The sequence below is a fragment of the Micropterus salmoides genome, unplaced genomic scaffold, assembly GCF_014851395.1.
Source record: "Micropterus salmoides isolate LMB-PRFRI ecotype aquatic unplaced genomic scaffold, ASM1485139v1 Ms_hic_scaffold_3, whole genome shotgun sequence".
In the NCBI taxonomy this organism is placed as follows: domain Eukaryota; kingdom Metazoa; phylum Chordata; class Actinopteri; order Centrarchiformes; family Centrarchidae; genus Micropterus; species Micropterus salmoides.
In genome coordinates this window covers 34,308,816-34,322,409 of record NW_024042261.1, presented here as the reverse complement: position 1 = coordinate 34,322,409, position 13,594 = coordinate 34,308,816, and the positions used below count along the sequence as shown (strand labels likewise).

Sequence of the window (13,594 nt, the reverse complement as noted above, 5' to 3'; positions counted from 1 at the left end):
CAGCAGATGCGAATGGTCCTGTTGAGATAAACTACGTAGAGAAAAATGCATTACTGTGCTTTGTGGGATTAAATGAGGAGGATGCTGCTGGTTTTGTAGCACAGTATTGTCTTTCAAAGCATTATTACTGACTATATACATATATACTGACTGGGGCGACTAGACTTATCACCGGTCCTTTAAAACAAAACCTGTTACTATTTACTAGACTGTCTATTTACCATACCACATAGTTTGTGGATCTCTAAAGTAACTGGAAATGATTTTTGAAAAACGAAGCTCCATATGTGTTTGGGATTCCGCAGCGTTTGTTCAGGCTGGTTGCCCAAAATAGTAATTTTTTTCACAGTGGCTCCCACTGTGTGACCGTCTGATCCGCCTTAAAAATCACATGATACACTTCTCCAGTTCTTTACCTTTGTTTATTCTTTTTGTTTACCACATACTGTACAGTCAAAAGTCCTCTAAATCCTCAACATTTTTGCTGCTTTTCTATTGCAGTCAATCCTGTTCTTTAACTTTTAGTAACAGTTTCCCTTAGTTTTGATTCTGCATGAAGCGTAACTAAATATAAAGCTACCGTGAGTTTTTAATAATTTATATGCAGCATTATATTCCAGGTCCAAGCATTATAGTCAAGTGGTGTAGTCTTTTTTTCCACTATCCTATTTATCTGACATTAATGTTACCTCTTGAAAATAAATTAATTGGATAATGCTAAAAAACAGACTTAAGTTGGCTTTGGCTGCGGCTGAAAACAAAAAGCATTTACAGTGCATACTGTTACTGCTTTTTCAAGAAGATACAATGTGTTTAGATTATGACTTTGACAATTACTGAAATGCTACTAAATAAAACCATCAGATACCAATTCATCAAGTATGTTTTTCATGTTAAAGTAACAACATACAAAACACAATTTGCTCATTTCCATTTGAAGTAAAATGTTGTCAGTGACTATGAGGGTAGAATGGCAGGCAGCAGCAGCCAAATCACTTTAAATGGGCATTAAGCATAAAGCAGGACAGCAGTTTACTGAGAAGCCTTACCATGAAGCTCCTCCACAGAGATGCTGGCCAGCACGTCGCTGTCACTGTCTGACAGCGAGCGGCTCAGGTAGTTCCCCTTGTAGAGCAGGCCTGCCGTCACATGGTGGAACGGCATCTTCTCCCTGAGAGACGACAGAAGGAAACATTTAGACAGCGAAGGAAAGGGAGGAGCTCTAGAGATCTCCTGGGTTTTTTGAAAGATTAATTTTGAACACAAACACCAATTAAATGCTCCACACATTACACATGTTTCTAAACAAGGTGAAAAAGAAAGCAGCTCGCATGTGAGATTTTTCATGGCTACTGCAACACGAATGTTATCGGGCATTCACATTAGTCACTCACCAAGAATACATTGACGTGCAAGGTGCATAAATCGTCATTGCTTTCATGTTTGTTTTAAATCAAGTAAAAAAATGACATGACGTGAGCCCATAATCAGCTATAGGGAGCTGATTTGCCCATTTGTAACATTGGGGAAGCTAAAACAAATGAATGTCCATGGGGCACAGCATAAACGAGATCCATAAATGAAGCAGAACTCATTCACTAAATGGGAAGTCACACAGTGATGGAAACTCATAACTAGAGGTAAATGTAGGGAATGTGTGTGTATGTGCGGGTGCGTGAGAGCAGGTGCGCCTGTACTGTATGTGCAAATGTGACTGAGGCAATTAATTATGCAATAATCTGAAGGCCAAGGGCACAGAAGGAAAATAAGAGCACATAGAGCAGAGAGATTTGGGCGACTACTTCCTTCTTTCTAATTGGATTTCATCTTGATGAGCACTTGGAGGAGATGCTTTTGAGACAGAATGAGGAGTTCAAAATGTGCTAAGGCATTACACCGAGCCCAGTGCAGAACACTGAACTGCCCTGAAGCACTGGGCTTCTCAATGTGTTTGTCTCTTTTATCAACTGAACTTTATATGATATTTCTGTAGAGTCAAGTAAGCCTCATAATTACAAGAGCTTTGATAGCACAAACTCATCATTTAACATCTTAAAAGGGAAACATGCTCTTTGGGAAACTAGAGAAGAAGTTAAATTTGCAACAATTCATCTCTTTGGGTTTTCAGCAGTGCAGACAATAAAAAACTCAAGTTTTATGAGTGTTATCCTTAGCATGACACATACAGGCTGCTGTTCTACGTTATTAATCAAATTAATTAATATGTTCTCTCTCTTACTAAACGATTATATACTACACAAGATAAATCATCACTGCACACATACTGCTATTTAATAAGGCATAGCAAATGTAACAAAGGGTTTATAAGTTGTAACCAATGTTATATTTATGTAGTGAATGCTTTATCTGTACGATTTTCTGAGTTGGCTGAAAAAATCCCCTTGGCTTACATATCCTCCAACAAAACCTTAAGCTGGGTCTTGAATTAATCCTGTAGGATGGAAGTAAGTAATTGTTTTTAAGCACTGTTCTAGTGCAAATACGTTTTTTGCAATAAAAGATAAAACTAACAGAGAGAGAATACAAACACATTAAGACCTCTTCAATGAGCAGTTTAGTTATTTGCAAAGTTGTACATTACTTACATTTATAACCGCCGACCTGAGGCCTGTTATAAACTGAGAAACTAATGACCCTTTATAATTGACAGACTTCCTAATTAGCCATTAAATCTTCTGGCCAGGGCCCTTTGCTGCATGTCATCCCCCCTCTCTCCCCTGCCCTTTTCTGTCTCGCTCTGCTGTACTGTCAAAGTAAAGCAAAATGGCAAAGCAATACAGTGCAAGTTATGCTGGAGGAAGATACACACCAGGGATTCTTTTACAACTTGGAAACCACAACATCGTTCTTATCAAAAGGTGCATTATTGACACGTAAACCAGAAGTCAGTGATTCATTAACCATGAATAAACCATTAACATATACACTCATGCATTATATGAAAGTAGTGTACTTTGCTAAAAACTTGTTTATTTTGGCAAAATGGCATATATGAATAGGTAAGACACAATTACATTTCAAATTCTTAAAAAAAGACTGTCATGTCATGTTCAGCAAATCAAGTTGGAACATGAAAACATTTAAACTGAGCCAACCAGAAGCAAAAGGAACATCAGCTCTGTTCTTTAATTTTAGTTTTTGCTTCCATAAGTCCCATTTGAGGGCTTTTCAACTCTACGTCTGCCAATGCTCATGTTTTACTGATTTTAGCTGCCAGCAATCCGTTACCTCACAAATTGAAAACTGGTCCCTACATCTTTCTTGTTTGTCAGTTTAATAAGCATGCATATCAAGATGTGTGCCCCTATGCCGAAAGCTTTTTTTATGACCAACTTTCATCGCACATAATGTCAGGATTTTTCATTTCTTAATTCATCAATTATTCAGTCTTCTCTCAGCTGTCATTATGAATATTACAATCATCGCTCTTGTCCGTTCTTTCTATATTATCGTTATGAGCCAACCCATATATATATATATATGCTACTGTCGGCTGTTTGATACAGGTGTATCCCAACCTGGGTTTGTGTTGCTGAGGTCAACATGAAGAAATATTGATCAGAATGATTTAGCTTGCAGGGACAGGATTTACATATATTTCACCATAGTCAATTCTTCAGGAGTAGACTGCATTCAGTGTTAAATAACTCAATGACTTGTTTTGAAAATGTGAATTCCTTTGAAAAGCAGGGTATGGAGAGAAAAGCTCTGGAGGAATAAATTAAAGGCAATAACGTTATGCTGCTTAAACTTTTGTCCTTAGGCTTTACAATGGCAAAAGTCGGCTATGTGTGTTTTATTTGCATGTAGGACATATGTGGCTTCCACTGTGAGTCTTCACACGTTTCTGACACTTGGCTGTGCAATCTGAAGTAATTTCATTATCCAGCTAAAAGCTCACACTAACCATCATTGAGCAGAGAACAGACATCGGAAGTTCAAAGGCTGGACTGGAAAGTACCAAAGACAAAACAGTACTACAAGTATTTTCAGTAGTCGTATTAGTATAGTAGTATATCTTTTGTAATAAAAGTATTTGGTGGTTGCAATTACTAGCTCCATTACAGATAGTTTCATGAAACATGATGCATTGTTGGAGTTTAAACATCAGCAACAATTGGGGGTATTCAGAATAGGGCTGAAACAATTAATTTAATAAATCAACAATTAGTCAGTCAATCGACAGAACAATACTTATAATTTTGTTAACTCATCACTTAAGTAGTTGAGAAAACAATCTCTCAACACACGATCCATTTAGTAGCTGTTCTGTTCTAAATGGACCTTGCGGTGACATTGTTTTTCCAACTGAGAGTGAACTTTGAAACTACATTATTTATCAAAGCAAAATTTAATTTACTGGTTTCTAGCTTCTCAAACGGGAGGACATTCTGCTTTTCTCTGCTTAAGGCCAACGCCACTTGAATATCTTTGGTTTGGGGCTGTTGGTCGGAAAAAACCCCCCAGCAATTTCATGGCAAACAAAGACGCAGTGGTGTCTACAAGCACAGGAGATAAGATTACTGCAATATTTTATGAAATTATCTCACAAGGACATAATGTTTATTAATGCAGTAGCTAAGTTGTGAGATAATGTGCTGAAACAATAAAACACCTGATATCCAACGTCTTGGGAAGACAGTGTTGAACTGAGCTGTTCACAGCCTTCAGTATCATTACACTTGATTAAATTGATCAACGTCTCAGCTGAACAAGCTAGATTGCCCTTCAGGAGCAGGGCAGCATACAGTAATCACTTAAATCAGGAAGTAATCACTGCCTCAACACAAGGCCACTATTTTTTACCTCATCAAATCACTATTCCTTGTATAATCAGTGATATACTATATCAGTATAGAGGCCAGGATTCTTTTAATAGTCAGACTGACTGATTATAATGGGTCATAGAAATAACTTAAATAAAAAAAACAACATCACTGGATGGTACCTCAGTATTTTTCTGAGCATGCTGCTTTGACGATTTCTGCAATACCCAATTTACAATGATATAGAACCACAGAATCCTCCCATTTGAGAGCCCATCCACTAATAATCAAGTAATTCAAAAATCAGTTTTACTCATTACCTTTAAATGGACTGTGAAGAAGCTATCTTGTGTGAAAGTATAGAGGCCTAAACAGGGTAAATTGTTTTAGTCAAGCCCTTGTATATAGACTGACAAGAACAAAGCAAGGAACGTGACACTAAAAGCAGAATAAACCTGCCCTCGTTTTATGGGATAATAACTCAAATTTTACATCACATTGAGGCCATTAGCTAATGCTCGTATCCAAAGTAAGTTTCAGTGACTGAGTAAGTCGGAATTCAGTGTGTGGCTCAAGGACACGTGGAATTGACAGGACATGCGGTTGTTGATGCACTAGCTGTGATTGGACCTGTGCCATTAATCATAGGGAAACCTGACAGTGCTTTTTCTTGTGCTCCAAATTTAAGCCCAAATCTGTTTCCACACATCCTATCACCAGTCTAATACTTTCTTAGTGCTGAGTTAGTATAAGTGACAGTTAAAGAGGACCTATTATGCCCATTTCCAGTTCTATATTTTTATTCTGTTTATTTCAGTAGAGCAGCTTAGCATGATTCAGTTTAAAAAAAAATCCTCTGCAAGCCGTTTTTGTTCCTGTGTCTTTAAGGCCCTCCTCTGCAAAAGCTCACTTTCTTATGATTGGCTAACTGACTGGCCAACTTCTTGGAAGCCTGCCCAGTGCTTATGGCGTGTTAAATTTGACATGGGAAGTTGAAATTCCCAATTTCCAAGTAGAAAATTTTAACTACAAGGCCCCCTTAAGTTGGATTTCCGACTCAGAAAGTCAGGAGAACCTCACCAACATTAAATTGATTAAATCTGTTGTCTGTTGTTCTGGAAAGCTGTCAACTCTGGTGCCCCCAGGAAGCACTCTGTGCTTTGAAGCCAATTTGACATAATGGCCAAACGGTGGAAATACAACTTCTTGGTACGCCACATTATGTGCACTGGCCCTAAAAGACTTTTGCCCATAGACTTACATTGTGAATGAAGTGACTTTAATTCCAGTCTGATACCATTTGGAAAGTCAAGAAGAGCCGCACGATTATGGTAAATCCTTTTATCCCCCTTCAAATGAGCGTAGGGCTAAACTGGAAGTTAGCCGCTCAGCAGTAGTCTCTAGTGAGCTTGCATTTGTGAGGCCACACAATGCAGAAGATATGTGGAAGATCAGAGTCATTTTACACCTGGAAGTTGAACTTTTTTTCATCATGGGCTATTGAGCAGCTTTCATAGGAATGAATAGAGCCCCGCCTTCAACGCAGTACCCAGTTATCTTTATATATCCATGCTGTAACTTATTTTTTTCACACCACATTTTCGAAACTGCCTCTGATTGACTGGTACTCATTGCCTCCATAGATTAAGTTGGTTGAGGTTAGCAATCAGAACGGGGTTAGGGTTGGCCAATCAGAAGCAGGGTAGGGGGCATGGACTTGACCCAAAGCTAGTGTCCGTCAAGTGGGGGTTGTCGAAAATCTGGTGGCAGTTCTCTTTATACACCTACGGCAACTCTGTACAGCTAGTATTACAACTTTTCAGATCCTCTCAGAAACAATTTTACAGTAGCTACTTATTCAGATCACCAGGTTAAAGGCATGAAATATATTCAAATTTAAATTGTAATTCATTCCCATGCACGCTGCACAGATGTTCTGCCATCAGCACCAGGGTCTCCCTCCCCTCTTGCTTTGGGCACAGGCAGTCAGTGTGTGGGGTAGGAAGCATCTCTCTCACTCTTTCTTTCTGGATTAAGATGTTACAACTAAATATTTAAATAGCCTGTTTGATTGTCTCCCTCCATCCTCCAAGTTTTACTTCAAATATACAATGTTAGTGTTGTGAGTTTGTGATCATTTGGCCTAAAATTTCTCTATCTACCTTCTGTATGGCTTAAGCTAAGGTGATTTTAAGCTTTATGTAAAGGAATCAACATGTGAATGAGTGTATTATGACATCTGGGGACGTTTAGTGACTGTTGAAGCTAGTATTAGCTACATACATAAGAAAAGAGTTTGCAACCCTGTCCAGTGCTGTGAGCCCACACACTGCCTCATTGTCTTGCTGGTGAGCTAAACGGCAATGAGAACTATAGTAGCTTAGCTTGGAAAATAGTTATATGGGGCACTAAATTATATGAATTTACTGTTTATCAGACAACAAATGAGACAATAGACACCAGTTGAGTGTTACTGACTTTAGTCACGGATTTTTGGTGAAACTGGATCATATTTGATGTAGAAAATATTATGCACTGCCTCAACTCTGTGGAGTCTCCTGATGGACAGAGTGTTTTAAAGTAACATTTAACTGCTTGTAGCTGCCATTATCTAGTTAGCTGAATTAGCCATGTAGCTAGTGGTTAGCTGCCCGTACTAGGAGCTCGGGGCCCAGAGTGAGTGTTTTGGATTGCCAAAAAAAGAGAAGATTCTGCATGCTCAGTCAAACTTTGTAAATAGAGCATCTTTAACTTGGACAGGATTTTTACATAAAGACCTGCATCAGATGATGTAATTACCTGATAAAAGTCTCTTCATATTGTAATGATTTGAACACTCGATCAGTATACAGCATGCAGAAGCTCATTTATCTTTTTTTATTTGATTGATTACCATGATTAAAGTCCCAAAATTGATGCATAGAGGATGGCTGCCTACGTTGATGGATTTAATGATGGTGTCTAAATTGTGATGATGATGTACAATCAGTCAGTGCAGAAAAAAACATCAGCTCTGTGGTTTGAATGTACAAATGTGCAAATTTCCTATTTTATAAGAAAATGGTACATTTAGGAAAATAAAAACAATCAGAGCACATAGTCTTGTTTTCTTTTTTTCTCCCCAAATCAAAATATTTCACGATAGCTTGACAGTAGACAAACTATTACTGCATCATTACAGTGCTTTCAAGTCTTTCCAGAGTTGTTAAGACTGGGTCGTGGCAGAACTGAACCCAATTACAGCAGATACATAAATAAAACCACCTCCACTAAAGTTGTGTACGTGCCTTACAGGGAAAGCACTAGTTGGACTGACACTTCAAGGATGAGACAAATATGACGTAACTAATCAAAACACTCTGACCCTGAAGGAAGAATCAGTAAGCCACAATTAAGCTGTTGCCATTAAAATGCTGCATGCTTTCAACAAACCGGCAAGAAGGCATAATGAATGCATTCTCCTTTGCAAACTTCTGTCCAGCAACTAGACATCACAGAATAATGTGACACCTTAACATACAACATGGAAGTGTGGTTAATGGATCAGGATCTGGATACAATGCACAGAAAGGCATCCATTCTAAACAATTCTAAAACTGAAAAAGGCACATCAAAAGCTCTGAGCATCTGTCTTCAAATCACTTGTTTGTGCAAAAGCATTTTAAGATGGATTAATTACCAACCAAATCTATTACTGAAGTGTGACACCAAGTTATGCAACACAGACAACAAAAACAAATTAATGTGTCAAAATCTGTCCCTGTAATGTAAATAATAAGGTGGATAATATTACTTTCGATCAATAAGACATGCTTGAACATTCAGTAAGAGCAATTTATTGTTAAATTACTTTCCAGGACTGTGGACTGTGCTGTAGAAGCTCACAAGGCGCTTGAAAACACAGCCAGCTGTGTGCAAAGGCAATTCATCACTGCAAAACAGGAGTCAAACCTTTTCCAAACTGAGAAAGGAGACAGGAGCGTCCCACAGAAGTGCCACCTCTCTGCACACAATTACCGGCTGCTTCCTGCAGCAGCATAGTCTCTCTTTCTCTCCCTTGCTGATTCTTACCCATACTGATGGCTTTGACTGTACTCAGCAGGATACTGCAGCACAACAGGCTCCCTCGCCGGACTCTCCATCACGTCCTCCATCTCGTCTCTCAAGTATGGGTTGCCCGGCAAGTCTCCATTAACCTCAGAGTGTGTCCCTGGCGGCAGCGGCATGCCGGTGAGCTCCACTGTCTGAGGATCGGGCTCTGTGACCTCCTCCTCCATCAGACTCTCAGATGCAGCAATGCCTCCAGCAGCAGCAGCAGACTTCCTGTCCACAAACCACTGAGCCCGGCCTCCACAGTTTGGGCTTGTCCCAGAACAGCGGCATCGGTTCCCAGAGACCCGTTGTTAATATTTGAGCAGTGAGAGCAGCAGGTACAACAGCTCCTCTCATGCTCCACTCCTTGGCTCCTCACTCACTCTCTCTCCCTCCCTCCCTCCCTCCCTCTCTCACTCACTCTCCAGTGCAAACATTCCTCCACATGAGGAGAGGGAGTGGAGGGCTCATTAATGAGTCCCAATGACAGACTCAGCCCTGCCTGCGGCTGTATCACAAAATACACAGGGAGATGCTTGAGAAAGAGAGATAAGAGGCAAAAGTAATAAGAGAGAGCGGCAGATACACTGACACAGACAGAGAAAAAGAGAGACAGGGTGTAGATAGACAGACAAATAAGGAATGACAGACTGACAGGAGCTCACAAGAAAGGAAAAGAGGGGGATGCAAGATTGGTAGATAAGGTAAAACAAGATAGAGTATGTGTGAGCTGAAAGAACACACACATACATATTCAATATATCCCAGTGGATTATGCTTACAATGTGCTCTGAAGGTCAAAAGGGGGATGCTGTGAAGGTACATCACACAGAGCGACACATCTCGGGGAGAGCGCACCATGCGTAACAGCGTGCGCCACCATGTGGAAGAGCACCCGTTGGGTGCTGCGCGACAGGATGATGGTGATTATGACGGTGGGTGGAGGGGCGGTGGGGGGTCCACAGTGAGAGCTCTGCTGAACCCCTTCACAGCTCCAGTAGGCTACATCACATCGACACACTCTTCATGGGAACTGTTCGTCATCAGCGTGACAGAAACTACATTCATCCAACCATCATCACCAAGGAAGACATTCTGCTCAGATCTTATATTCTCTTGTGATTGAGCGATGCTGGTTTAAAATAAATAAACAATCTTATCTGTCTCTTAAAGCAGCATGTCGTGTTGAAAATGCGTCTTCGTGAACTTCATGAACCACGCATCAGTCGATTTTGTCACTGAAAAAGTAAAATATTAATTTGACTTATTGTAAAGCCTGTTTCTCACACATTGTCCACAGGATTCACCATCCTCTCAGACAAATAAAAGAATGAACACGGCAACAGATATTAACACAGACTCTCTGCAGGTTCTGACCGATCCAAACAACAGGTGTGGGTCTGCGGGGAGCACAAGTGTGCAGCAGAAAAAACACCAATAGGCTGTAATAATAAGCTCCAGTCTATTAATTTACCATTGAGGATCATTTATTGTCTAATTTCATCAACTTACCTTTGAGGGTATTAAGTAGGTTATCTGATGGTGATCAGTCAAATCCGGTTATCGAAGCCCGCAGTAGGATCCAGTTTCGAGACTTGAGTTGGACTCCTCAATCAGCCTCGTTGATCGAACCGGGTTTCTTGTTTTGTTATTAGTAAATTATTCCTTTATTTGGCAATACAGTGCAGTCATTTCTTCCCATCGTAAAAAAAAAAAAAAAAAGATAAAAGGTCACACCTGTTGGTTTGTGTTTTTCTAATTTGAAGTCCAGCAGCGAACCGCGCGTTTAATCAAGTTGCACTTTTCGTCAAACTCTCATCAATGTTTTTATTTCCTCCCTCACTCCTTGAGTCGTAGGCTATGGTTATGTTCACGGACAGTGAAGTCTAGTCAGAAAAAAACCCTTTCACTGCACAGGTCTGTAGACTCAAAGAAAAATCCATGGATTTAATATCCACACATAGGCTATATGTGCCGTGCGTCGGTAAGATTGATGACAGCAGCCTGGTGGCCAAAGGAGACGCTCCAACCCAAATCAATACGCAATCGAGCAGGAGATCAGCGATTGGCTGCTTCTGCTCGGATTGCCTTAATAGGTTTATTGTGCCATTTTCAACCGGGGAAACTACCTGCGCCGTTCATATAATATTAAAGAAGACACATTTCTTCCACGACTATTATTCCGCCTCTTCCTCAGTTCTATTTAAAAAGTGAACAAGCAAGCCAAAACAAGATTGTGTTTTCCGGTTGTAACTTTCAAAATAATAAATTCATTGCCGACCACAGACACAACATTTTAGTATTATTTTGGCAATTAGTATTTATCTTCATATTAATCTAAAAAAAGATTTTCCAGAACGTTATCCTTGACTTATTTTATGTATATTTTCAGACAGTTTCTTTTTACAATTTTGTTTTAATCGTCTAGTTTCCGGTAGGCTACTCTTATTATTTCTAATTAACTTGACGAAACGCAGGTAGCCATCAAATGACAGCGCTTGATATTCAGAATCTTTTTGAGTTCCATGACCTATTTTCTGCCTGACACACGTTTAATAACCTGAAATCAATGATAGATAACAGTTGGTGAAAAATCACACGTTTTAATTTCTTTCTTTTTTGTTCCAATATCAAGTTTAATGGCCTCTAATCTGGTTCTGGCAAAAAAAAAAAATAACCTCATGGATGTTTTCAGTTGTAGAGAGGGAGACACAAAACATTAAACCTTAAAATGTGTTTTCTCTACTGACCACTGTGTCTCTTCCCATTCCTCTTGCCCCAGTTTGAACTGCTGTACACTGACTGATGTCTACCAAAACCAGAAACATGACAAATGAGTGGGACCGGCCATAAACTAAGTGCTAAATGACTGAATAAATCACAAAGGTTCACTCTGACAGTATGCAGGTAAGTTTCTTAGAATATACAATAGAATAAAAGGACCTGTTTTGGAACTAGTCGCATTGCCGTAAGTGATGTTCAAAATAAAGTCAAGAGGTGACAGCTGTGCTTGCAAAATTAAATGTTATCTGGTATTTTTCAGAGTACAGTGAAGAATACATGACAAAATGATGTGTGACAAGTGGAATTGTGAATACAACATGTAGCCAGTTTTTCATCTGAGACTATCTGCCTGGTGATCCCACATGGAAGAGAAGCAGCAGAAGATGTTTGGGAAACAGCTGTTGCTCTGCTCAGTCTCCTCACAATGATCTGAATAACAAGCACAACAAAAATATGAACAGGTGGTTCTGCTGTGGTCAACAAGCATATCACACAAATCCTGATTTAGTATTCACTGAGCAAGTTTTTTCTAAAATGTGTTACACTTTGAGGAAAGTACCTGTTAGAGTGATGATCTAACACAACTTCATTTAAATAAATTGCATTTCTACTACTCAGTGTTGCTGATTAATACAATACAATACAATGAAGAGGAAAAAAAGATTTTTTACATGCAGCCACTGTCTCAATTTCAAGGTGTAGTAAGGTCCATTAAAATACAATCAGTGAAAGAAGGTTCAAACAATGGCCACATGTCTGAAATCTGCAAATCACTAAATCAACTCTCGTTGGGTATTTGAACCAGTGTTCACACACACACACACACACACACACAGGAACAAATTATCAAAAAAGGTGTGACCAAAATTTAACAAAACATAAAGTCTTGAAAATAAAGAAAAGCAGATTCAGTGGAATATATTTTGTGTTAAATGCCTGCTAGGAGCCAGTGGTTGATTTCTCCTGAAGGCTTCAAGGCAGATGCCAGAGCTCTCTCTGCATACCTACTCTCATTCTTTATTCCCATTCCTGTCAGTACAATTAAATGAATGCCCTATGTCTAACAGGGTATTGTACGTTTAACTGTGGTAATCTAGATTCAGGGTAATGCCCACTGGAAATGCCAGAGGACAAAAAAGGCCCTGACAAAAATGTCACCCACCTTTTTACTGTCATGGTTACAACATTATTTTTCACATTTTAAGGCATTTAGAGGGTTCTCACCTACTGTGACTTAGTGTGAGTCAGCATGAAGGAGTCAGACGTCTACGGCGTGTATACATAGCTTTGTTGTGACCTTTGCCTATTGTATAGTCTCAGACATGCTGGACATATCCAGCACCCGTAGTTTTCTCCACTAAATGCCTTTAATTGAGACGACACAAAGCCCACCGCATTGTAAAACAGTGGCTCACTGTGAGGGGTTATTTTTCTATGTAGCTTTATTTTACCAGGAATGTCTGTAGCTTATGTATCTCTTTTTCAAAGATGTACTGGCCAAAACGAAAATGTACAGACAAAAATGTTTGTGTGCATTTTGTAAAGGAAGCAGACACCACAGCTAAAACAGTGTTTGCCTTGTAAAGCCTATAAGGTATGATGCAAGAGATAGGAAAGACAGATATAAAGGCTCCAGTTACACATACATGTTTTAATGCTGTAACACTTCTGTGCTGTAAACCAATTCTCTGCAACATTTTATCTGTTTATACAACAGTTACATTTTTTGCAGTGTACTGTAGACTGTAATCAGAGCTACAGTAGGAAAAAACCCACTCTGATTCGCCTGATTGTAGGTTCCAATCACCCCGGCCTATTACTTACATGCAGATTGATTTGGTCATGTGACCCGTGTGCTATTATGTGTGACATAGAAACATATTTTTGGTGGGGTTAGCAACCTGTAACTTTGTTGGCAGTTTAAATGCACT

General features: G+C 39.4%; 1 protein-coding gene across 1 annotated transcript in view; it reads right to left on the bottom strand.

The window, feature by feature from the left end:
• caln1 (calneuron 1) overlaps nucleotides 1-10,917 on the bottom strand; it is a 62,298-nt gene extending 51,381 nt beyond the window's left edge. The window contains exons 1-2 of the mRNA XM_038692296.1: nucleotides 10,392-10,917; nucleotides 1,050-1,171 (exon numbers count right to left, since the gene is read on the bottom strand). Of these exons, the coding sequence (XP_038548224.1) occupies nucleotides 1,050-1,164 (115 nt within the window). The 5' untranslated portion in view covers nucleotides 1,165-1,171; nucleotides 10,392-10,917. The remainder of the gene's footprint in view (nucleotides 1-1,049; nucleotides 1,172-10,391) is intronic.
• Between the last annotated feature and the right edge of the window lie 2,677 nt (nucleotides 10,918-13,594).